This window comes from Chaetodon auriga, chromosome 3, assembly GCF_051107435.1.
Source record: "Chaetodon auriga isolate fChaAug3 chromosome 3, fChaAug3.hap1, whole genome shotgun sequence".
In the NCBI taxonomy this organism is placed as follows: Eukaryota; Metazoa; Chordata; class Actinopteri; order Chaetodontiformes; family Chaetodontidae; genus Chaetodon; species Chaetodon auriga.
The window spans coordinates 18,984,565-19,010,329 of record NC_135076.1 but is presented as its reverse complement, the minus strand read 5'-3'; the positions used below and the strand labels follow the sequence as shown (position 1 = coordinate 19,010,329).

The 25,765-nt window shown below is 45.0% G+C and overlaps 1 protein-coding gene across 4 annotated transcripts; it reads right to left on the bottom strand.

The window, feature by feature from the left end:
- Positions 1-1,989: 1,989 nt before the first annotated feature.
- Positions 1,990-25,436, bottom strand: abl2 (c-abl oncogene 2, non-receptor tyrosine kinase). 4 transcript variants are annotated; one of them, XM_076725970.1, is made up of 11 exons: positions 24,796-25,436; positions 12,354-12,518; positions 9,059-9,354; positions 8,624-8,896; positions 8,333-8,417; positions 8,015-8,192; positions 7,712-7,896; positions 7,465-7,617; positions 7,164-7,253; positions 6,820-7,002; positions 1,990-4,824 (listed from the first exon to the last, which is right to left on the bottom strand). In XM_076725970.1, the coding sequence occupies exons 1-11, from the start codon at positions 25,010-25,012 to the stop codon at positions 2,990-2,992; spliced, it is 3,660 nt and encodes a 1,219-aa protein (XP_076582085.1). In that variant the 5' UTR covers positions 25,013-25,436; the 3' UTR covers positions 1,990-2,989. The 4 variants fall into 4 exon arrangements, with proteins under 4 accessions (XP_076582085.1, XP_076582086.1, XP_076582087.1 ...); XM_076725971.1 differs by having other exon boundaries at positions 1,996-4,824; positions 12,354-12,515; positions 24,796-25,139; XM_076725972.1 differs by lacking the exon at positions 24,796-25,436 and adding an exon at positions 12,884-13,056 and having other exon boundaries at positions 1,996-4,824.
- Between the last annotated feature and the right edge of the window lie 329 nt (positions 25,437-25,765).

Below are 25,765 nucleotides of genomic sequence, written 5' to 3'. Positions count from 1 at the left end.
ACATAAAGGAAGACAATGCAGAAGATAATGTGAATGAGCAGAAATTTATGGTCAGTTCAAATATTAAACAGCATCACATCAGGTATCAGATTTCAGGAGAAAAAACAACATTGGCACCAAATCAATTTTTGACACTGAAAGTCTTCATGTTTTATTTCTTTAAAAAAAAAAACAGTCTGGACTGGAAATGTGTTTGATTCTGAGAGGTTTTTCTTTGATAAGGCTTTTAGGGAAACCTGCTCCACAGAGATGCACTACAAATAGACAGAAACTGAACAGGCAAAGAGGCCAGACTGGTGCTTGGCATTACAAAGAGACATTTCTTAGACCAAACCTTTGATGTGGACAGATTATGAGACAACAGAGCAGCTTGGGTTTAATGCAGCAGACTCGTATGTGTCATGTGATAGAGACGAAACGTAACCAGGCTGCACTAACAGTGCAAATGGCCACTAATAAATGGCCTTCGTAACGGAGTATCTAAATACATTATGTCATTAGACAAAGTGCACCTTTCAGCTTCAAGTCTGCATCTGAGCAATAACCTCCCAATGACAGAAGCGCATGCTGTAGTGATATCCTCATCGTAATCTCATGTTTTAACGATGGACCTTAACCATATCTGTGACTTCTTGCAGTGTACGTTAATGATTTGTTCACAAAAAGGCACCAAGAATCATGAAAAAGAGAAAAAGATGATGGCGTTCTTTGTCCGTGTTATTTGAAACTCACAGTGAACAGACACGAATCATCCGTTTGTCTCAAAAGATCCTGTTTGGCAAAAAAAAATGGGACATTTATACCAGCACACAGTCCACATGAAAAGATATGAAATGCACCACGAAACAAGTTGACGAAAACTTTTCCTTGGCGATCCGTCAAGTGCCATTAACAGGCAGTCTGAGAGTGGACCTGCAGTGTCTACTGATTGGATTTTGTAGTATTTGTATGCAACATGTGACAATGACCCAATGTGTCTGAGGCCTTATCCAGTGTACATTAAGAGGTGAGCCAAAGCAGAAAAAGATATCTGTGAGCTGTGTGTGAGCTGTGCACAGTTTAGTTGGTGCTCAAAAAAACAGAGCAGCTGCTTGACTTATTTAGTGTGACCAAAATTAGAAGTATGGGCCAATAAAACAATTAAAATAACTTTAAAAAAAGAATGGCACCTTAAGAGATTAAAGAGTCATGCAGATGAACATTCGACCGGGTTCAGAACGGAAGAAGAATACATTCATAAAGCAGATATTCAGATCTGGGTGGATGAGCCTCAGTCTTGCAATACATCTCTTCAGTCCACAACATTGCTCTTTCTGCTGTAACCACACATAAATCTTTTGTTTCCTGGATATGAAATAAATCAAATATTTACATAACTTTTCTCTCAAAATAGGTCTGTGCTTTTAATAAAAAAAAAGGAATAATTTAAAATTCAAGTTCATACATAGACATTCTAAAAAGCATTTTTTTTTTCCTTTGAACCAAATAATGTACAAATCGCTCATGTGCTGAAGACATACTGCAGTTTGTTTGTTGAGAGATCAGTACTGTGTGATTAGCGTAAAGTAGGTCTCTGCATTTCGCAGTGTTCATACATTGAAGAATTTGAGGCACTGAGGCCACGACAAGGCTACAGGGAATCCAGCACGGTCCATACTCAGAAGGACACTTATAGAAATACTGTCCCAATTGGCCTCCTCATGCGCTACCCTGTGCTCTCCCTCCCCTCGCTCCACTCTTTCACGCTCCGCCATACAAGGAAGAAATGTGTGCAAGGATAACTGGACATAAATATTGAAATGCTTTATGGGACTGGGGATTTACCCCCACTTCTGTGGCACTGTGTTAAATGTGAGAACATCAGTCACGTCACTGAAGCGAAGACAAATGCTGTGCATATGATAAACACCCCACACTCATTATGTTTTAGTATTCTGGGGCTTAAAAAAAATAGACTCACGTAAATCTTTTTTCTTTTTTTTTTTTTTTAGATTCGATAAGCCTGTATTTGGTATTACTGAAACGTAAACCTCATGTTTCATTCGAGCTTATTTACACGCTTGTCTAATGCATACAGCTTTCCATGATGGAAGTGATCCCTTCAGTCTCTCTCAGCCGTCTCACCTTGTGTGGACTCGTGGGAATGTGAGTGTCAGAACAGTTGATTATGATCTAAAGATTATCCACAAAAACAAGGCTTGAATCCAGTACCAACAAGGGCAGATGTGGGGAGATTTTTTTTAACTTTATCATGTTTGTCCGTCTACTTAAAAATACTGTTACAATCTATGAAATGAAATGAAAAGAAAAAAAAAAAAAACATCTGCACACAAAAGTGTCAAATTGAGACCCCAAAACCTTGAGTCATGTTGAATCCTGATGCAGATCTTGTTTTCAATCCTTTAGAACACAATGGCTTTAAAAAAAATGGCTTATGGTCACTCAGTTCCCCTGACACAGAGCAAAACACAGTACACTCAGCTGATGAGTCACGCATTTGTGAAACACTGCTCGGGCTTAGTCAGTGAAAACAGTTGTCTAGTATTCTCAGTAAGGCTGGGCACAACCACCACCATTCTCGCTCAGTACGTGACAGACTGACAGATAAGCAGAGTGAGTTTGACATACTCTCTGGGCTGGTTACACACAGCTGATACACTCGACATTCATTTGACAAAGAGGCCTGTATCGAGGTCTGGTGGAGACGTGGGGCCGAAGGTTTCATGGTGCGACTTAAACCACATTTAGGTTGGTATAAACATTTCTCAATATGTACAGGTCAGAGCAAAATTAGTGTCCACACTGGCATTTTATGAAATGGCTGTTTGTAAACAATAAAAAGATTACATTTTGTAGTGATTTCTCTGAGGTACTTTAGAGATTCGTCTCATTTCGTCCCCCAAAAAGTTGTCAATAGAACCAGAAACATAAAAAAGGGAATATAAGCGATCTGTCGGGTAGTTGGAGGTGACAGTTGGTGTCACAGTGGCTACCTCTGTACTACGTCACTAATCTCTTTAATACAGCTGTGCAGGTTGTCCAGTACAGTGTTGGGCCCCACACTGCTCAGCCCTCCGCCTCCTGAGGACGAGGCCCTCAGTTCCTGCAGGCTGAGCTCCAGCTTCCCCACTGCCTCTCGGAAGGCAAATTTGTTCCTCATCTGAGGGATGCAGTCCACGTAACCTGAGCAGTAGTCTAGCAGCTGGTGGCCAGCGTCCAGCACCTGGCTGCTGGCGGGGCTTTCGGAGCTGGCGTGGAGGGCGCTGCTCAGGCACTCAGCACACTCCAGCAGGGCCTCACGGCTGACCCGCTCCAGGGGCACCCTCTCCGCTTGCTGCCTGGTCCGCCGAAGCGCGACTTTGGAACCGGCAGACAGTGCTGTGTGCGAGGAGGAGGCAGTGGTGGTGGCTCCGTTTGCCATTTTGGTGGGAGTCGTGTTGGTGGTGGCCGAGCAAGATGAGGAAGAGGAGGAGGAAGATGCAGGAGGCACTTGTGGTGGCGGCACTGACGGTCTGCCCGTCGTCAGTCCTCCCGACAATCGCCCTGACCTGTGACCTTTCAATGTGTCTCCGTTCACTTCCACAGGTGCTCCTCCAACCTGCTCCTCTCCGTCACCGCTGTAGGAGTGTTGCAGGCTGCGCAGGGTGGGAGGAGGTGGAGGAGCACACTTGGGTTTTACGAGACGTGGCCTGTCCCGGTCTGCTTGGTGCTCAGACAGCAGTTTGAAGCGGTTCCCCTGAGAGTCTAGCCCGACCAGGTGCACGTCAGCAGGGCTGTGCTTCAACGTGGGGGAGATCAGGACTGGAACTTTGTGGTTGTGAGTTGGTGCACCTACTGCAGCCGATGAAGCACTTGAAGTAGAAGTCTTAGAGGGAGATGGCCAACTTTGCTGCCTGTCCAGTCCTCCCCCACCCTCCTCTCTACCCTCCCTGACCCGAGACAGACTGTCTGATTCCCCCACCTCCCCCCCAACCCCTGGAGCCCTCACCCCGACAGCAGTGCCCCGGGGTAGTAGCTTGGCTTTGGGCCTTTCCCTGATCTGTGCAGTCCCCTCATCCATCCTCCTCAGCAGAGTTTCTGAGGCCCGTGCAGCCCCATTCTCTGGCTGGGAGGTTGTGGAAGCAGTCCTCTCGAGAGGAGGTTTCGCACTGCGGTTCCTGGGTAAAGTCAGAGCCATGCGCTCCAGGTCTGGCAACCCAGCAGACATGGAGGAGGTAGAATTAGACCTAGGGAAGGGTTTAGGCCCCCCAGCTATACTTCCACCATCATCTGAAGAGGTTGTCTTTCCTGTCCTTAGGCCCAGGGTCTTTTTGATGAGTCTAGGGGTGAAAAAACCAGCCAACCCACTCCAACTGCTGCCACTCGTCACCTGTGAACCAAGCCCGCCGCCAGAGGGTTTCTGTCCAAAAGCAGCCCCACAGCAGCGTGACTGACCCTGGGCGGGTTCCCCATGGGAGTGAGAGGGAGAGGCCGAAAAGCCACCGAGACTGTCTGACTGGGGTAGGGGAGGAGGAGCGCTGAAATCAGCAGTAGGCTCGTATTTCTTGTGAGGCTGCGTTTCCATCTCCCGGAAAGAACTGCTCCTCTTTGGTGGCGTTGGGAGGTTCTGTTGCAGCTGAGAGGATGGTGAGGAGGAAGAGGAGGAAGATTTCTTCTTTATGAAGGAGCTAAAGAAGCCAGTCTTGCGATCTCGCGTAAATGTGCCCATATCCTGTGCATCCTCTAAAAGGTTGCCGGGAGATTTATCTCGTGGCTGCTGTTTCCTGGGCAGAGCCGGGGAGCTGCCTGATCGGCCATCCCCTCCAAACAAAGTAGAAGCCCAGCCTAGAAAGAGAAGAGAGGACTGGATTAAAATACTAGAACAAAGCTGGGCTGAGTGTAACAGGAACACATCCATCTTTGTTCAAAGGTTCTGGCAAGAAACAGGTAATGAGGAATGCTGCTCTCAAGTCTTTTACTCTCTCCATATGCTGCCTATACATTAACGTCCCTCATGGTAACAGACAGCCGTGCACTGTTTTGATGTTTTGATCTCTCTCTCTTAAAGCTGCTCCTTGGAGACTCATGAGTGAGGGAAAAACATTTCAGAAAAAGGAGTGGAACGTTTTGAGGCCATGCCAGGCATGAGCATGCACACACTGATTCAATGATTTACATGTTGCCCTTGTAAAAGACGCGATGGTGACTCACTTCTAGGCCTTGCTGATAACGCATGCCAAACGGAAACTGCCCTGTTACTAGGAGGGTTACTGTGTAACTTTGCTTGAGGAGGGAAATGCATTTTTCAGTTGCTCTGCACTATAAATCAATGCAGAATGGTGCAGAGTTTTCTCAAACCAGGCAATGAATTAGGAAAAACTGCAAAACCTAATCCATTATAACTACAAACACTATGTGAAGTGAGTAAGGGCACATATAAATCACTTACACAGTATTTCTTAAACGGCATGGTCCTCTATTCATCAAGAGCATTTAGTATACAAGCAACCATTTTTAAATATATGAATACAACACAGACATGAACATAAAGTTAAAAAAAAGCTGACTGGTTTCAAAGTTTGTGGTTTCATTGTCATCAAGTGGACACTTAGTGAGTTTTCTTTTGTGCTTTATGACACTGTGAAACATTCTGCATGTTCACACGATTTTTCACATTTTTTGGATTAAAATTTTTTAATGTGACTGCATCGTGGACCAAAACATAAAGGCTAACAAAACGGCCATAGTGGCAGAAGAGGTGAGAAGAGAAAGACCAAGACAAAGACAGGTGGTCTTCTTTATACGTCAGGCAAACACACAAATGAAACAAAATTTTATTTTCAGTATAAAATAAATAAATAAGTTAAACAAGACGAGACAAACAGACAATAGCATGGAAATTTAATATCAGGGTTAGCAAATATGAATACATGATGTGTTACCAAGTGCTGATTGGGACGTGGGCGTAACAAACCGCACAAGACAGAACATGAGCCAGATCTTCATTCCCTCACAAACAGGTTCTACACACACTGTATGTGTCAGACGATGGCCGGTTGAACATGTAGATGGCTTCATGGTGCGATTGTATTTACAGTGTTTGTGGCTGACTGACCCCTTAATCCCATGACAGATGAGCAGAAACCACATTTGGAAACTGAAATATTCTAAAATGTTTTTCCCGTACTGTGAACGGCCTACTGTGTTCTGGGATAAGGAAATGTTAGTAAAACTAGTAAAGACAGGATGAATGAAGTATTTAAAGTATTCAATCAACATGGCAGGTGTTGTCTACGGTGACCATTTGTTCTTTGGGAACCTTTGGAGGATGGTTCTATCGAATGTAGAGCCTCACAAAACAATGATTTCCATCATTTCTGTGGACTACATGTTTATTTTGTATGTGTATTTATATCTTATGGTTCAATCATAGTTTTATTTTTATCTTTAACTTCTTTTAATTGGTCTTGGATGACATGAACATGAGCACTGAAGTTTCCTGGCAGAATAAACAGAACCTTGAACCTCCTCGGAAATGAAATCCTTTTTCCTGATATTATCAAGTGCTGACACAGTTGTAATTCTACACCAACATACAGGGACTGTGTCAGGCTGTGCTTGCAGAGCTGCCCTGAGACAGCGCCGGATGATCGACCGGATGCCAGACTGATGCTTGCACCAGTGGTCAGTTGGGAAGGAAAATGACGGCCCTTCTTTTCAGACGGCGGGCTTGGCGGCGCTGCAGATGACTCTGTGATGCGGCGTCCTCCGGCATACCTGCAGAATCATAATGTGGTGCATCTGACTCGGTGGTAGTAAGGTAGGCATGTCTGGCTGTACCTGAGTGACCGTGCGAGCCGTGGTCAGGTCGTCCGTCGAGTCCACCCTCAATGTTTTCCTTGTTTTCTGTGTGCTTGTGGAGTGTGCGAGATTTGGAAGGCAACAGGGGCATGTCGTGACTGAAAGAGTGCAGTGGTCCGCAGTGACCAGAGGAGGCCGTCTTACAGAGCTCCTCTGCGACCTCTGTAATGCCCAAAAACAGATTAAAAAATATATTAGAAAAACTGAACAGCTAAGCTACATTCAACAAAAGTCAGCCCTCTGAATGAGCCTGTTCAGCTTAATAAGTGCAGCGTACTTTAGAAGCTTTATGAAAGCAGGTTTTGAGCTGCATGTTACCGTACCTTCGGAGATGCTCGAGTCATGGAACATTGTTTCGAAGGCTTGGTGGATCTCTGCAAATGAAGGCCGGTCTAATGGGCTCCACTGCCAACCTGGTGGACAGACAGACAAAAATGCATCTTATTATAAGAAATGATTGGTATGGTATTAAAATGAATGGTATTAAAAACTTGTTTTCTAATAACAGGATGGCAAGTTTTCAGGAGGAGAATGCAGTAATTTGTGACATGACAAAGATCTGACTTTTTCATGTCTACCCACTTGGTGAGTAAGTGATAAGTAGGAAATACAGCTACTACTCACATGCTCTCATGAGTTCATAGACTTTGGGTGGGCATCCCTCGGGCTGTTCCATGCGGTAACCTTTCTCCAGGAGGTCATAGACCTGAGACAGATCGATGCCAGGGTATGGAGACATGCCATAGGTCGCAATTTCCCATAGCAGCACCCCGAATGCTGTAAGGATGAATCAAACATCAGAACATTTGAAATAAGCTACAAGGGAGAAGATTCTACACTTCATATGAGTGTAATCACATTTATATCTCACCCCAGACGTCAGACTTGATGGAGAAGGTGTTGTATGCGAGGCTCTCTGGTGCAGTCCACTTGATGGGGAACTTGGCCCCCGCATGGGCAGTGTAGGTGTCACCAGTCATCAACCTGCTCAGACCAAAGTCTGCAACCTTCACGACATGATTCTCCCCAACCAGGCAGTTCCTCGCTGCAAGATCCCTGAGAGAGGGAAGGAGAGGGAGAGAGAGGAAGAGGTGGGAAAGAGAGAGAAATTAGACGACTCTGATATATGAGGTGGACAAACGCACGGACAAACAAAACTAGACTGTGCTCTTACCTGTGTATGAAGTTCTTCTTCTCCAGGTATTCCATGGCAGAGGAGATCTGTGTGGCCATGTAGAGCAGCACCACAGCATTCACCTCCTCTTTGTCACAATCTCTCAAGTAGTCCAGCAGGTTGCCGTGTGGCATGTACTCGGTCACGATGTAGAACGGAGGCTCCAGCGTACACACACCTGTGGGGGGGGGCAACAGTTAGAATGCAGATAACAACAACCTCTACGGTCAGGATGTATTGAAATAAATATTCATACATAAAATGAAAACAAAGGTTAATCAACAAATTACAATCAGTGATCCTTGCAGTGGTACAGACCTAGTAGCTGAACAAGGTTTGGGTGTTTAACCTCCTTCATGACTGCTGCCTCTTTCAGGAATTCTTCAACTTCCATGGTGTCCTCCTGTCATTACAGAAAATGCAAAAAGAAAAGACAGAGGAGTTTTATCAGTGGGTTTGACAGACAGCAGTGAGGCACAAACAGTGTCCTGTGAGAACCACATGTAACACCAACGTCTGCCAGCAGGTGGTGATCTATAACCACAGTTTTGCTCATGACCCATCATGTACAGATAAAAAGTTGAAATAATGACCTGAGGGCCTTCTTACCTTGAGTGTTTTGACAGCCACCGTGAGGTTGTACTTTTTCCACACTCCCACGTACACCTCCCCATACTGGCCGCCTCCCAGTTTGTGCTTCATGGTGATGTCTGTGCGCTCCATCTCCCACTTGTCGTGGATGGGTGACACACCGTACACTGTGGGCTTGTTACATTTGGGTGCGGGGTAGTGCAGGGTGGTGACCAGGCCATCAGCTACGGTGGAGTGGTGGTGGACCAGCTCGGCCAGGGTGGCAAAACGGCTCTCGGATGTCACATACACCTGACGGGGAGCGGAAGGAGGAGGCATGGAGGTGGGTGAGGACACAGCAAAAGAGGAGAGGATGAGTGAGAGTTAACAAATGCAGTCAATGTCCTAACACCGACTACAACCAACAGTGCCACACTCTTACTCAAACTCTTACTTCACTCTTCTGAACTCTACCTTTCCATCAGAGGCTGTGTTGATCCGGTAGTGGTAGACTCTGCCCTCATAGCGGAGAGAAATCGACAGCTGCCCTGGGCTGCTCTCGCTTTCCCGGACCAGGAAACTGCCGTTGATGAGGGATGAGAGCAGGTACTCTGCGGCGCTGCGTGACACAGGCCCATGGTACCAGCTATGCTTCTCTAGACTGTTGACTGGTGTGATGTAGTTGGAGGGCACCCAACCCTGGCCGTTTTTTGAGCGCACTTCACTCCATTCTCCATTCTGGTTGTAGCCCAGCACACGCAGCTTCTCACCTGGACATAGGAGGCAACTTGTGAGACTTGGTTGATCGATGACATAATCGGTGGCAGCATGATCTGGTGGTTAAAGAGATGCTCATGTGCCCTTTAAAAAGAGACTATAGCTAATCAGTACTTGAGTAAACCTTGGGAACCACTTTGCCTAAAGCCTAAAAGCAAAGATTTTCTAATCATGCGTTTAAAGAGAAATTGCCTCGGTTTTAAGATTAACTATCTGACGCAGATGAAAGGATTTTATTTGTTCAGCTTTCTTTCAAATTCCTTAAAGAGGCGCATCATCGGATGAAATGTCTGATCAGGTTACAGCATTGGTCATAATGTCTTAACAACAGGTCACAAACAGGAGAGAGGAGTCATGGATACGACATGCCTCTCATTGAAACTACATCAAACATTATGGAACAATGATAGGGTTGGGTGAACTGCATATCTGTCATAAGAGGGCTTGGCAAAACCAGACGTGTAGCGACTTGGTCTGTTGTCTCTGTCTGTCTCTGACGCAAGTGCGGGAAGACATGAGGGAGCAGAACGGCAGTGTGCTGGAGACTGGAGGAGGGAGGGCGCCATCAGTACAACAAACAACACTGAATGAAGCCACGGACTGTCCTGCTAGTCTGATGGAGGACTGGAGAAAGAGAAGAGGGGAAGATGAAAGAGAAGCAAGAGGGCAGTGACGCTCAGCCAGCCCGGGGAGGGAGATGGCAGTATAAGTCCACCTACCGCTGCACTTCCACCACACATTTTCTACACTGCTTTTTCTTCCTGTCTGACTACATGGTATGTTATCCTTCAGTGGGCGTTCAGACTAAAAAAAAAGCCCTGCGTTAAAACAGTGGCGTTGGTGTGGGCGTGTTGCTTCAGGTAACTGGCGAGACAATTAAATTTGATCCAGGTGGAGTAACAGATTAATGCGTTTAAAGGCTTATCAGATGCCATAACAGTGCACAGCGGCTTATAATACTCACAGAGTGGGTTTCCCAACTCTGGAAAGTTATCACAGTGGCAAATATTTGATCTTTTGGCGGGAGGTTAAACAGTAATGAACAGAAATGCGCTGTTCAAAGTTATCCACCAGGAATGTGCGCTTGCATGTATTTGGCTGGTCACAGCAGCACCATGCCGAATGACGTCGCGCTGCAGCAAAAGTTGAGCCAGACTAAAAATTTTTTTGCCGGATGACCCTGTGTTTTTTGGCAAATTGCACCGACGGGCCGGCCTCATTCAAATTAATGAGGTGACTGCGGTTTTTCACGCAGGGCTAGAGTCGATCTGAGCGCGGCTTTAGGCTATCATGACTCGGTCGCATAACTGTGAGGAATAGCAGACATTTAACTACAGTAAGTCTACTCAATTAGACAACCATGGCCCATCAACGTATAACCCCTAACCAGAGCTGCAGGTCTAGCTCTTAAAATGGCACACTCTATGGTAGCAATCCACAGAACTACATTAAACAGAGATGGTTATCCACATCCAGCCCACCAATCCATCAGTCTCCTCTGTGTCTGTCCTCTGTGTCTGTAAGTTTTGTGTGAGTGGAAACACTGACTGCCTCCCTGCCTCGCACTGGGAGCAATGCACGCCTGAAGCAGGGCTCTGGTCTGGCCTAGCTTGGTTTAGCCTGGCACACGGAGGAGGCAATGCTTAGTCCCAGACAGGGGCCTGCTGAGCCCCTCTTTGCGATCAGCCTCTGCCCACTGTGCTCATCCACCTGTTATTATTACAGCTGAACGAATTCCATGTTAACGCAGCATTAGAGGCTGAGGTGTTTCCATGTCACAGAGGGAAGAGTGGCACAGATAGGAAAAGTGCAGCGGAGTCTGGGAGTGCACATGTGCTTGCAAGCATGTGGGCAGGAATCTCAGATTCACTCCATGAGTCAGGGTCTAAACATCATTTCCATCCCAGGCAGTTGCTGTGGAAGTCCTAAAACGATGGATAATTAACACACTCTGCCACGTTTAATGCTTTAGATCAGGTTTGGGACACAAGCCTGACTGCCTCTGGATAATATTATGAGGATATTTTCAGCTCATTACTCAGGGGAGAACCGGTTGACCGGTTAACTGCTGCTGGTTGGGAGAGAGGAGGTTTGGACTGAAAGACAGAGTGTGCGTAATGGAGAGAGGAGTAAGACATAAGAAAACAGTAAAAAAAAATGAAGACACAGTATAAGCATCAATGGTATTTTAGCCATGCTGTCTGCACAAATTTCAGATAATTCAAGCTTGCTACAAGCTCTGACACTATTTTTCAACCTCTGAACTAGTGGATTACAACATATGGCTCACAGGTGGCGTAAAAGAATTAAAGTATAGTGTGAAAGAGAGATGTGGGATGAGTGGGTGGGTGACAAAGAAAGCTATAGGTTGGGCCAGATACCTGCTGATGTCACAACAGTAGCGGTTGTTTGAGCTCTTTTGTTACACCACATTCCTCTGGCATAACTACACTTTTACTCACAAAACATTCTTTCTAGGAGTTGCTGACCTGCCAATCACTGGCGCTGCCTCAAGCATTTTACTGATGACTCTTTGCTACATGTAAGGTAATTGATCTGTTCTGTTGCAACAAACGTCAATGGTGTTGTTTAGGAGAGGCGTGGCTGAGAGCGGAGCAACATCACGTAACTAAGTAACAAGCTTCAGTGATGATGCATGGACAGAGTGTACCAGAGGGCAAGTCTTTCAAGTTTCAGCACTTAACATGACGAAATATCCTTTGCGAGTCATGAGGATTTAAACAAATACGGCCTGGAAGTTATATAACGATATATTTGCACTGATGATATTCTTTTGACAATATGACAAACTATGGAGTCCGACTTGCCAAAGATTCAGTGATGCTATTGTGAGCCAGTATGGTTTAACTGCTTGGTTTAGCACACACAATAGCTGTTGAGCTCGCCCCATTAACAAGGCAAACATAATCAGTTGTTGCAATTAATATACAGTGAGTCAGAGGAACAAAATCAGTGCCGTGCCATTACTGACCTTTAGTGATGCTGAGCGTGTTGTCTCCGCTAGCGACAAAGTCATAAAGTGCAACGAAGAGGTTAGGATCGCTCTCGGCCGCCCCCAGCAGGTTCTCCTTGGAGCTCCAGCGCACCGCCTCCGTCAGTGCAGCCGAATCCAGGCCGAACGGCCGGTGGAGAGCTTCTGGAGGAAGACGAAGGGCAAGGGTCAGGGAGAGAGAGGAAAAACAATGAGATGAGAAAACAAAGTGTGACTGAGAATGCCACATCACTTGTACAGGCGAACAACAGTGGAAAAAAATACATCATAGCCAGAATCGCAGATAGAAAAAATGTGCAGTGTAAAACACACTGAAAGCCGTTACAGTGAGTTGTTCTGTGTCTAATAATTGCTCAGCTGTTACTAAAAGCTGTCCAATTCCAATACTGTCTTGAGGCAAAAGGTAATTAAGTAGCAGGATAGCAGAGAGATAAAACTGATGTCCTCTAACCAAATATTACAGATTGAATTCTCCATAATCCCAAAAGTCCAGTTTGCAGATGGTCTACCTGTCTGCCCAGGCAGTTTGCTCTGCCTGAACCCTGTGTGGAGATGATGGCCGCTCAGAGCCGCCCACTCTTCCTCGAAACTGCTGCTTGCCTGCAGGCACCTCAAAGGCATTACTTTACCCAGTCCACTCTCTGAAGACTACTGTTATCACTGGCTACACACAGAGGCCTGCCGTGTCTCGCCCAAACCAGGTAAGATCTGAGGTGGGACTGTTTCTGTATGTGTGTATATACAGAGACCAAGAGGGAGGAGCTACACGGCTGGGATAGGTGAGACTCCCTCCCTACATGGGATGCAGTGATTACCATAGCTACAGTACACACACCCACAGACACACAATGATCGACTAGTACATGCATAGCTAACACGTACTACGCTCAACAGCTGCTGCCGATGTCGCTGCATGTCTGGACAGCTGCTGGGTGAGTCGGAGAGGAGGGTGGCGAAATAGAGGGACGGAGAATGGAGAACAAGCACTGCAATGGACAGGCGAGTTTTAAACAGAAAGGCCCTTACATAGCATTGATTTTCTTGCTTGGAAATAAGGTGAAAGCAGCAGCTCAAACTTTAACCGAACAATGTCCTTCGCAGATGCGCATGGCTAACTCCAATTACCGAAAGAAATGACAGATTTGGAGGTTACATTTATTTTCATGTTCTTACAATGTACACACAATTGAATGTATGTCTAAAAAAAAAAAATATGTGACTTGTGTACACACAGCCAGGTGGTTTGGCAGTGAACTACATTAGCTCAAACTGTCTTCATGCTGTGGTCTTGAATCCAGTACACTGATTTGTATTTCACTTATGCACTTATGAGGACAGCTAAAGGTTAACTTCCACTTTTCAACATGTGCCATGAGGATAAGCTACCAACAACACATCCAGGCAAAAGTTAAACGAGGAAATGAGTTGATTCATAACAGTTTCTTCATCCTGCAGCAGTTGTACTGTATCCTGTCCACTGTCAGACCTGACAATTTACTCCCTCTTTCAGCTTTCAACAACAAACACCAATACACAACTTGTCATATCGTCGTTTCATCCTGTACCACCATGGGCTGATTCTGTGGTTGCAATTACAGTTGGCAGTAAAACATTGAATGTAATACTTAACACAGGTTTCATTATTGCCAACAAGGTCGGGTTCTGGTGAAAGTGGCAAAGAAGACTCTCGTGACACAACGCGGATATGTATATGTCCTTGGTCAAGTAATAGAACAGCCAACCAAACGAACAAATACGTGAACAATGCCACGCTATCACACAAAAAGGAAACTGGTGTAAAACCACAAACGCTCTGAAGGTCGGCTAATGTGTGAACAATCACACGCAGCTCACACGTCAGCACTTCTTTAAGATTTGGTTTTTAATTTGAGAACTGAGAGCACGAACTTGATAAACGTTGGATGCCAGACAGCTTTTTTTTATCATCATGATTATAATGATTAAGTCATTGAGAATGATGGAGGCATTTCACTCTATGCATCTGAGACACTCACGATTAAACCACATTAAACACTTCAACTGGACCATGCAAATTCAATAACATTGAATGAAACTGTGGGTCGTTGCTCTAATCTTGCAGAGTTGGCAGAAATTTATCAAATAATTCAGCATTTGCTATTGTTAGTCTACACCACGTGGCAGACTCATGCCATGCATGCGGATGAGAGCAGGGAGATTTGAACAGAGAGCAATGTTCAAATCAACACTACATATCTTTTTTGCCAAATAATTTAGCTCTATACTGTCTAGTCTGTCCACACCTACACACAGGCTTCCCCACCTTTGTTCTGGACCAGCATGCACTGCAGCGCCGCACTAGCCGTGACCTGGCTCAGCCACAGTTCCCAGTACATCTTCTGCCCTGGTCTGGTCAGCTATCCAAAGAAACACTGTGGTTTTCTCGATCCGCTGCGCTGACTCTAAACAGTTGTTTTAAAGCTTGAATGTGTCTATGTGGACTCGGACGACGGAGACTGAAAAGCACAAGTGTTCATTCTCCTGGCAACAAAAAACAAAAAAAAAAAGGCTAAGGAGCACGAGTTACTTCTCTAAATCATCTCCTTCACTGTGGGAGTAACAATGTTATGCGAAGCAATCAGAGGGAGATGGAGACCCCCCAGACAAAGTATTTACCCACGCCGTCCTTGAATCAAACCACCTAAACTTCTGCAGTTACAGTAGTGACTAGCAGCCTCCTGCTGGGAACTCCCTGCTAGCTTTGATGTGGCCTAAGGCAGTCAAGATTTCCAAGGTCCATCTGGAGAGCGCAGACATCCATGACTGATGTTCTCTGTGGTTTAATGCACTGTAAGGGATGGCAAGACGTGGCACAGAGAGGGAGCAAGAAAGGCGTGTGGTAAATGGGGGGGGCATGTATATACAGAGGTTGGGGGGTAGGGCAGGGTGTATGGTATGGAGGAAAGTTGAGCTGAATGTGATGTGTGTGCATGTGTGTGTGTATATGTGTGGAGTGCGTGAGGCCTGCACCAGCGCTGTGGCCAACAGCAGATGGCTGGTCTTTTTCCCCTTGGGGGTGGGGGTCCTATTGACCCACACTTTTCTTCTGTGCGTGTGTGTGAGATGAAATGTGTGTAAATGTGCATGACTGCAACTGCTGCAGCCAGGCTGGGCCAACTGTCAGAGCTGTTCCTCTTACACAGCTACATATCACATCAGCCTTCTCAGGAATGTTTTTAATGAAATGGAGATATTATGCCATTCACATTTGTCAGATTTGGGGAATCTCAATTCCAGTCATCCCAGACAAAGAGTAAGACACGAAAAGAAACGCAATCACATCGTCAGGTATTCCGAGGCAAATTAAGGAACCTAATTACATCAAATTGTTTTCATAGCATGATCCAGTTTCATTCAGTTGATCGTATGTCTTAAATTGCTTCTAAATCCTTTTTATGCCAGACAAAGAGCAAGATGCTGTTCCACTTGTCCGAGCTCAAACCTCATGTGCTGAAGCGTTTGATTGAGGGAGCAGTTGGTCTGCGTGGGGTATGTCGTGTGCCCGTCCGGGTGCCTCAGTGTGTGTGTGTGCTGTGAAGTGTAGCACATGTGCGTTCTGAAGAAAACTACGGCTTTGTGTCGAGCGGAGCAGAGAGGGTATTTGCAAATCTGAGGGGAACGTCAAGCCTGCACCCCCTAAGACAGCTGGGACAGAGGTGACCCTGGAGCTAAGGCAAGCATGCACACACGCACACACACACATGTAGACACACACCAATGGTGAGACTAACTCCTTGGCTGTCCCACAACCCTGCCACCCTGCAGCTTCCCCTGCAGCTGTTTGTATGAGAGTTTGTGCCTCCATGTGTCTCTATAAAGCTTTCACTTCACCAACCCACCACCTTGTGCCAGAGTTATTAAGCAACACAATAACATCACTTCCACACCCGAATCAAAAACAATACAGATCGTATCTGAAACCCATGACCAGCGAGGTAAGGGTGTATTTTTAGCTGCTGGAGAACAAAACATAACAGCATGACATCCAAAAATAACTCTGCAGAGCTCATAGTGGCGGTGGTGTGAAGATAGATGGCCGGTGGCCTGTAGGAAGCCCGAACAAAAAGCTGAGACAATGCTGCGGATGAGACCCACGCACACAAGACATTGCATAAACCTACAGGACAGGACAGATCAGATCCTGTGGCAGACTCAGAGACAGAGAGGGGGAAGAACACAGGAGAGTCATAGATATCTAAAAAAAAAAAAAAAGGTAGACTGGAGCTTGAGAGACTGGTTTCCAGTGATCTACTGTATGTTGTAATCTAGTACAGGCATTTATTAGTCTCCTGATAATCACAGAGGATCACAGTGAGCCTCACTGATAAATCCTGTTGTAACAGATCTATTTTTTGTTTGAACTAGCTCATAAACACAAAAACCTGAACGTAGCGTTTGCGGTATTGCCAATGGAGATTTGAGGGAACGTTTTAAGACGTTATCAGTTACTGCCAGAAATTTCAAAGTTAAGGAAAGGCGAGGACTCAAGTCAAGTCAGGTTTACTAATACAGGCTCAAATGACTCTACGTCTGATGCCTTCATAATCTGTCCAGCATAAGACACCCTCTAACTCTTCCTTACCTTTGGATAAGGAAACACTCCTCAAAAAAATCCCTCTTCCTGTGGTGACGCAAGTATTGTGCAGACAGTAGTAAAATTCTGATACAGAGAAACAGAGTGTGTGTTGCACCTACAACAATTAAGCGATTGGTCAATCAAAAGAAAAATAATCAGTTTCTATGTATGGATAGCAAAAGATGATGGATTAAATGATGGTTCCAGGTTCGCAAATTTTCTGCTTTTCTCTGTTTTATATCTTTGTAAACTGAACAGCTTTGAGTTTTAGACTCAAAACAAGACATTTAAAGATGTCACCTAGTGCTGAAGCCTATTGTAGTGGCCAATTTTCACTGTTTTCTGATGTGTTGTAGACTAAACAAGAGAGGCAAACACAAAAAAACAAAGGAAAATATGGACAAATTAATCTGCAATGATAATAATGATTAGTCACAGTCCTACAGGGTATTCAACCAGGCAAAATGATGTGTGAACTAAGCGCAGTATACAGGATACAACCAGTAGTTGCAAAGTAACAGAGCTTGCACCGGTGTTACAGCACTGTATAGTATGGAGGGCTGAGATGCCTGTCAATCAAACAAACACGCCCTATTTGGTCAATGTTAAGATCACAATTATTTAAGACAATCACTCAGAGACTGATGTGTATTATAATGTCATTGGCTCTCATCCTTTTTGGCTGCTCCAAGCACCGGTACCATGACAGCACAGATTGATGTGCATATAAACAGAAGCGGCGGCTGGTTTGACCATGTTTTCGCAAACGAAGGCTCATCTGACCGCACTGCGTTGAGCTAAACATGCCACAACCTGGCTGAGAGTGAGTTTGGGCTTTCACGGAGGGACAAAAGCACACCACCATGACAGAAAGGGGTGAGCTGGATTTATAACACAAGATAAAACGAGAGCGTAATGGTGAGATGCAATTTAGGACAATAATAGTGTTACCTCAATTAAATTAGTTTTCATAATCTTTGGAGGCCAAAATCATTATTGGAAATAAAATCTGATTAATCCTCTTAATTGTCCCAATTTGGCAGAGGCATTTTTTTTTGTAAATGTTTAATGGATTTTTCGATTAAGATTAATCAACACAGGGGAAAAAATATCATTTGAGCTGTATTTAAGTCAACGTGTTAGTTTCTAAAGACGGATTTATGAGCAATCCATGTACAGTTCGACAGGCCGTGCACACAAAATCCATTGCTCTAGAGGAGAGTCAGTTGTTGTTCATGAGGACTGGACAAAGGACAATAGCCTCATTAATGCCACATCACAAGTGTGTGTGTGTGTGTGTGTGTGTGTGTCTGTTCTGGCTCAGAAAGATACTGCCTTGTTCATGAGGACTATGTGTGAAAACACTGCAGATAACAGTCTGATACACCCGAGTTCATCAGTGGTGGAACCAGTGTATATGCAGCATATACTTAATAACCACATACACATATACAAATACCCATAGTGCCCACAGTTCCTACATGTCCACACCGGCAGATTCATATCTGTCTTCCACTATCAGATCCCCCGACCTTTGACACATCCTGGTGTTGCAAACCTCTCTAAGTAGTTACACACTCACACACAGGCCACTGCCAGGAACGCCTGTAAATGTTCCCTATTCAGCTCTGTCTATACAGCCATCATGTCAGCTTTGTACATGGAAATACGCCAATTAGGGAGTGAACAAACACCAGTCTGAGCCTAAGGGCCAGTGGATCATCGTGGAGTCGAGAAGAATGGAACCCTAACCCACGGCTCACCCTGCCCTGGCCGCCCCTCTCAGGGCTTGTTATGAGTTAATAATGGGCTCTAAGTGCTTCCCTTTAGGTGTGCTGGAAACAAAGCTAAGTGCTCCTTTATGTGACAGCAGAGAGGATGAATGGCATATGATGACTTGAAACAAACTCCTCATCCACACTAGAGTGGTGGACAAATACACACTGACAAGCTATGGCTAATTGTATATTTAAATAGGCTACTTGTATTTTGATCTACACACACAATAGAAAGTTAACCTCTGACCTGTTTGGTGCAGAATACAGGGTGTCTGTGCTTAAAAATATCATTCAGTCCTTGTGATGTAACATTAAAAAAGCACAAACACAGCTCTGGATCATTAACAAGTAATTCTACTTCAGGCTTGTTCAATCCCCAAATCCAAAAGAATGGAAATGAATGGAAATTTTAAGCTGACATGACTACAGTAGAAGTCAGAGCACTGCAGATCTGTCTGCTCTTGTCCAAGGCATCATGCAATACATGTGGATGATGTAAAGTGTCTGACTGAGGTGTGTGTTTATGTTGCCGACTCCCCACAGATAAAGAGGTGTGTTCATCTCAGCCTCCTGCTTGCTTTTCTTCTTCCTGTGCAGTGAGGGTTTACACAAGAATCCCAGGGCTAATCTTGATGTCGGAACAGCTAATCTGTGTGTGGCATGGTTAAGATGAGCGAGGATGTACATTTAAGCTGCTTTACAATGACTCAGTTTAATGAACCGACTGGAGCCCGATACTTCCGCTGCTAGTCAGATAGCTGAGATGCCTCTGGCTGCAAAACCAGCTCAGTGGAGCATCAACATTCAATGTATGTGTCATGCCATTCCTCACTTGTATGGTTTATCTACTCATCTTAGATCAGGAATCAGGATTTACTGCATTATTTACTTCATGTAATGATAACACACAACATGACAGTGGGGTTTAACGGAGGCTGAAGAGTGACCTGAAATCCTTCATCAAGCACTAAAAGTCATGTAAAAATGAAGAATTTTTAACTGTCTCTTCTCAGAAGATTCACACACATCAAATGGGATACTTGACGACAGCAGTGCCACAGGGTGCACAGATTAAGGTTTCCTGGTCAACTGGGGGGGGGGGCGATTACACTGAAGGAGTAGGATGTGCTGAATAATCCTCAGAGAGCTGCAGCACACTGCAACTTCAGCGACAAGGACGGACAGAAAGAGAGACAGCGTGAGTGAGAATGCGTGTATGCATGAGCATGCATGCGTGGGTGTTTAGAGTAAGTGTGTGCATGTGTGCATTTCCAGCCAAGTCTCCAGCCTGCAACCCACAAGATAAGCAGCAGTGATAATGCCGGCAACAGAGGACCGATCCTGGAAGTGAATCAATGCTTAACAGGCTTGGCACAGGGACTGTCCCCCTTTCGTACCCAATATCTAATTTTTTTTTCCCCCTGCTGCACCATTGCAGCTTAAGAGTGAAAACTGCGATTTAACAATGAGCCACTAAAAAACAATTTGGCTAGACCGCTCCACAAAGCTGAAAACATTTGGTGTTTTTGAGCTGACAGATGCAAGGGATGGTTTCACCATCTGCACAGCCAATCGCTCACTGTTCTGATTAATCCTCATTCTTTAATGATATAAGCTGCAGAGAGCCGAGGCCAGGATATAAAAACTAGGACTGTGGTTTTGGGAAATACAGAAGGTTGACTGGTAGCAGATGCAAAGGCTCAAAGCTACAACTTTCGGCACAGAAGCACGCAGCCACAACGACACAAAACTCAGGGCACAAAACAGAAAAATTCACCTCTGTCGTACTTTTTAAAAACTCCACAAAGTATTTGATCGTTGTCTTAAATTATGATTACAAGAAAATGACATAAATCTCTGAATTGCTGAATTGTGAGACATGGGTTCTAGACAGGCAGGGACTAATAGCAGAGGCTCAGGCTGGGGGATAGAGAGGCTTGGCAGTCAGTTGTAGTACAGGGATAAGGACGAAGGCACAGAGAGACATACATTATTTAACAACCATTACAGAGTGCACAATTGTACATGCAGTCTTCTGACATAAACCATGTTTGATTATATAAAAATTATGTGAACAGAAACACTCCTTGCTTCTACAAACGCAGCCATCTAATCACACTCATTCCCAGCTCTGAGACAATCAGCCAGACTCATCAGTTTTGCCCCAATTTCCAGGCAGTTTCACCCAGAGGAGGTGTGGCCATGGCTCCTCCTAGTGGTTAATGGTAGTCACAAGGACTGACTAGCTAGTTTTTTTTTTTTAAATCAACAAATCATCTCTACTCCAGGATATTGTCTTCTAAAGCCTATTAAAATCTCACCCATACCCGCCAAAGCATCTGAAACTTGATTTTCCCTTGATATTGCGGTGGCTGCTGTGTGACTTATCCTGGTTGTTGGGGTTTTAGCACATAGACTCCACAGAAAAGTGGATTTGTTTCTAATCTAATTTCACCCGTGATGCAAATCAGCTTAGGCCCTTGGATCCTGGATCCAGGCATCTCTCTTCTCCTCTTGGCAGCTTTAACAGTACTGCACTTTAGGTACAGCTGGCTCTACACTCACTATCAGCAGCGCTGCCAAAAAAAATTCAAATCCACTCATCTGCCCCAATTTCTATGATCTGTTTAGTGTAAAAATAGATTAGCCTATCACTTTGTTGATTTTATAAAAAGAAACCTTCAGAAGTACCATTACAGGTTCTTTACACAGTCAACACACCAATCAGGCTGACCCACCTTGATTTTCCACAAGCGAGACATCAGTTTCTACTAAGAAAGGCAGAATAGACGATGTGACTGAGAAGCAATCAACTGTAGTACAACCTTGCAATGTCTTCATTCACGAAGCCAATTTCTCACAGATTCACCCTCTATGTCAATTCAAAAGGACTCTCTCCTCTGCAGTGTGTGTGTCAAATGAACCCACCAAAGAGATGGAGATGTCTGCACTCCCGACATGGCCAAAGGGGTAGATCCATCAATAAGTTGTAGTCACTGATTCACCAATATTGCACTTCGACCAATACTCACAGAGGTGGCTGTCTCCCTTTGAATTAGCACAGAGGCCATCTGCTCCCTGTCTGTCCTTGTTTAGCTCAGTGTTTTCACGCTGGCCTGTCTGTCTCGAGGTGCAAACATTGGCTTGTAGGGAGACAGGGACACTAAATTTGTGATAAGCTGAGGAGAAGTGCTGCATGCCTGAGCAGGGGACAGGAGTCAACCTACCTTGTCTAAAGTGAGGATTTGGGAAAGAGAACGGCAGCTCAAAGCTGGAATCTACAGGTTTTGGAAAATCCACTACTACTGAGGAAAGAGACATGAAAGGAAAGGGGAGGTAGAGGCCACTGGGTCAGGCATATTAACAGCCAATTTACACCAATGGCCTCCAGCCTCTTGTTTGTCCCCCTAAAATGACTCAGTGGTTTCAAGCATACTGACAGAAACTCTAGTAGAAGCATGTGCACATACGATACCCACTGATACTCAATGGAAAGACAGGCAGCGACACACAGCCATGCCTTCAGAGGAGAAAAATGCATTCTTCATAGACTGGCACCTTTCAATTACACACCAAGAAGGCATCACTTAGCCTCAGAAGTATGCTAGTCTGTTATAAAGTGGTTATGAAGCTGGATTAATAAAACCATTTCAACATGATGATCTCTGATATCTTTCAGGGGGAAAGACTCTATAGCCATTCAGCTTATGAAAACACCAAAGCTATTAGATACTGAAACACACATTGAATTAGAACTGCTGTCGAACCAACACCTAATCCCACTGACTGAGTCACAGCTCTATGATGCATCTGTTCTTGTACTTCCTTTTGCTGTTGCGGAACTTCAGTTCCGTTTCCCTGCATGGGATCAATAAGGTTTAACTTATCTTAACTTCCTCTTGACAAGACCTGACCACACAAAGTCAGTGTCAAATCAACAGGAATCAAATCTAGTCACCTCATCAATCCAATCAACATTATTGTGGAACACATGAATCAATTAACAGAAAATGTGTTGATTCTATCTAGTCATTTATCTCACAAATGACTACATATACATGATTAACAATAAAGCAGCTGCTTAAACATTTTGTTATTATACATCATACAGTATATTAAAGCTACACACTGGCTTTTCAGCTTGTGGTCATACTAAACTGCAACACATCAATTTGGGATTGTAACATGAGAGGATTTCTGATTTATTGACAGTTTCCAAACTAAATAATAAAGCAGATTGTAGAAAAATAACTGATTGGCAAATGACAAAAATACATTTTAAGCCCTAATGAACACTGACTTTGCAACTATCAAAATAGCCTCCTTCAAAGAACAAGTCCAAACTTCACCCACAAAGATGTGTACGATAATGCTGCATCATTATCACATAAATAGACTGCCAGAAAAAAGGCACTTTGATAGTCAGTGAAAGACTGAGTGCTCAGTCCCAAGCTTCCTCACTTAACAGTCTTTGTTCTATTATTGTGTGCTTTGAAGAGTAGCAGTCTCGCTGCAGAATGGCTATGTGACTGCATCCTGGCTGCTATAAAAAGGCCACTCCTGCCCCGACATCGGAGAGAACAGAACAGTGCAGACACAGTGGTGCTGCACTTAGTACGTCTGTCTGTCTATGTACTTCTAGTTGGAGTTACTTTTGAGATGTGCCAGCCAGGAACTGAAAATGTGTTCCATTCCCAAAAGCTTGCACCTTCTGTGTGTCCTTGCTCACTGCAGCAGCATGAGGAAGTTAGGTCTGGGACATCAGCGGAAACTAAGAAACTTACGCCAGCAGTTTTACATCTACGCAGCACATGTGAAGTGATCATCCCCTGGGGGAGACATGGTAGTGAAAAACAAAGGCAACTGCAGGTGGACAGACATCAAGCATCTCATCAAGTTTACACCCACAGTGTACAATCAAGTCAAGCATAGGATGTAACAAAAACACAGAGGGAAAAATAAGGGTAAAGCTGCCTTACGGTGCTTATGATGATGTTATGCACATCGCCTAGTAGACATCCTCTCATCCCCATTATCTATAAGCCCAGATCAGCCACTGAGACAGGCTGCCGAAGGGGAGAAGGCTGGGAGGAAGGAGGCAGGCCATCTAGGGCACAGAGGGGTTACTGCTGAGCTATTTCTCCATGACTCACAGAGCCAGATAACAGTATCAGTGCCTTGCAATTGCTCTGAGGCAGGAACGTGGGTGATGGGAGGCACTGCCACACCTTTTAATATACGACTGTTAACTCACGTTATTTCTTTAATACACGAGTTACCTAACAAATCCCCTGATCGTGTGAGAAGACATACATCAAAGGTATTAAAAAATAATCACATAACAGCAGCTTTAAACTTTGATGTTTGCATGAGCGTAATCTTATAATGACAGAAGGTGACTTAAATAATTCACACAGATTTCCCACAGGAGCAAACTGTGCAGTCAGCTTGCTGAGTGTTGTAACAGTAGACCTTATCAGACAGAGGATGTAAGTGAGCATGTGAAAACCACTAGCTATTGTAATGTGAGCCTGTGGTGGCTGCTATAGTGAGTTAATGGGGTGGAATTGCTACTCAACCTCCGCAGGCAAGAATCACTGTTTACCAAAGCGACACAGAGGGGCTTTAGAGGGAAACATAACTAGCTAACCCCCGGTCATGATCCCAAGGCTGAGCTCAGCAACGTTAGATTCTTCCTCTCTTTTGAGGAACATTAGGTCACATGCAACCCATTATGCTCCAACACAATGCTATTTCGGTGTCAAATTTGAACAAACTTTTTGTCCACCTTCTGAATAAACGGCCACCTGTCTGTATACATGGACAATGGACAAATTGACACACAGTAAAATGGATGAGACATGGAAAGCTAAGGTTGGTTGGCATGGCTATTTCCGCTAACGCGTCGTTGTCAAACTAGCATGGACTCTGCTAGCAAACGCTAATCAGCAGCAAACAAATATCAAAGTAAAAACGGACTCCTCCGTCGCCACCCACACCCCTTTCATTAATGTGGTTCTCTCCGTACCTGAATGCTGCGTGAATATATTGATCCCTGGGTCGGGCACGTTGACTGCAGCAGCCCTGCCTGGCGGTGTCCCGGTGCTGCTGCCGGGTTCTCGGGGTCTCCTCCCGGCGCCGCTCCCCCGATTCCCCTTCCCTTGGTGCGGTTGGGACGTGTGGGGCTGTGGTGGCTGGAGTCCGGTCGATGTGCCCTCACCGACACGGCCTACCTGCTGTCCCATCCCGGTAGTTTGGCGTAAGGACGTTTGGGACGAAGCGAGCAAACCCCCAGCACACCTCTGGCTCACATTCCCCCAAGCTGGAGCGGCCTGGCCCGAATAGTCTTCCTCAATCCCCTCCCCGCTCTTCTTAACCGAGCTAACGTTAACTAGCCCGTATTAGCTCGCCTGGCTATCCCGTTAGCTAACGTTAGCAGCTATCAGTGAAACCCACCCACCCTGCCTTTAACAATAAAATCGCAACCCCGCCGTGTGACAGCGATTGTCTCTATTCCGGTGATCCAGATGGTATCCGAGCGGATATTGACGGTAACCGACGAGCGAGATTAGGTCAAATCTGGATCTTTTCAGAATCGTTTTGCCGTTGTCCGGCCGCTACGCGCCCCCTCTGACGCCGCCATCTTTACCGCAGAATAGAAGATGTGTTGCACAAGGCGGGGGGTTCGCCGCGATCCCCTGTCACCGTGATCCTCCACCTCTCCAGCAGCAACACTAAACGGGTCCCAACAATTCCCGAGCACCGCTTCCAGCGGGCGGGGGGCTGATGTGAGTTCTTGGGAAAAATGCAGAAAAGCTTTTAACTCCATTATCAGCCATTGTTTTGTCAGGGAAATGCAGAGAGGTGATATAAAATGAGTGCTTCAATAGGTCATTAGAAATTCAATGTATTGAATTAAAACTATAACTAAGATGGTATGACCTGTATAGGTGTGTTAATATTTAAATAATATGAAAGTACAGAAATTGATTAAATTC

Coding starts and splice junctions, on each gene's coding strand:
- abl2 (XM_076725970.1), bottom strand. CDS start 25,012: ATGGGACAGCAGGTAGGCCGTGTCGGTGAGGGCACATCGACCGGACTC. Junction 12,519..24,795: donor TATATTCACGCAGCATTCAG/GTACGGAGAGAA, acceptor GTCTTCCTCCAG/AAGCTCTCCACCGGCCGTTC. Junction 8,193..8,332: donor AAACCTTGTTCAGCTACTAG/GTCTGTACCACT, acceptor CCCCCCCCACAG/GTGTGTGTACGCTGGAGCCT.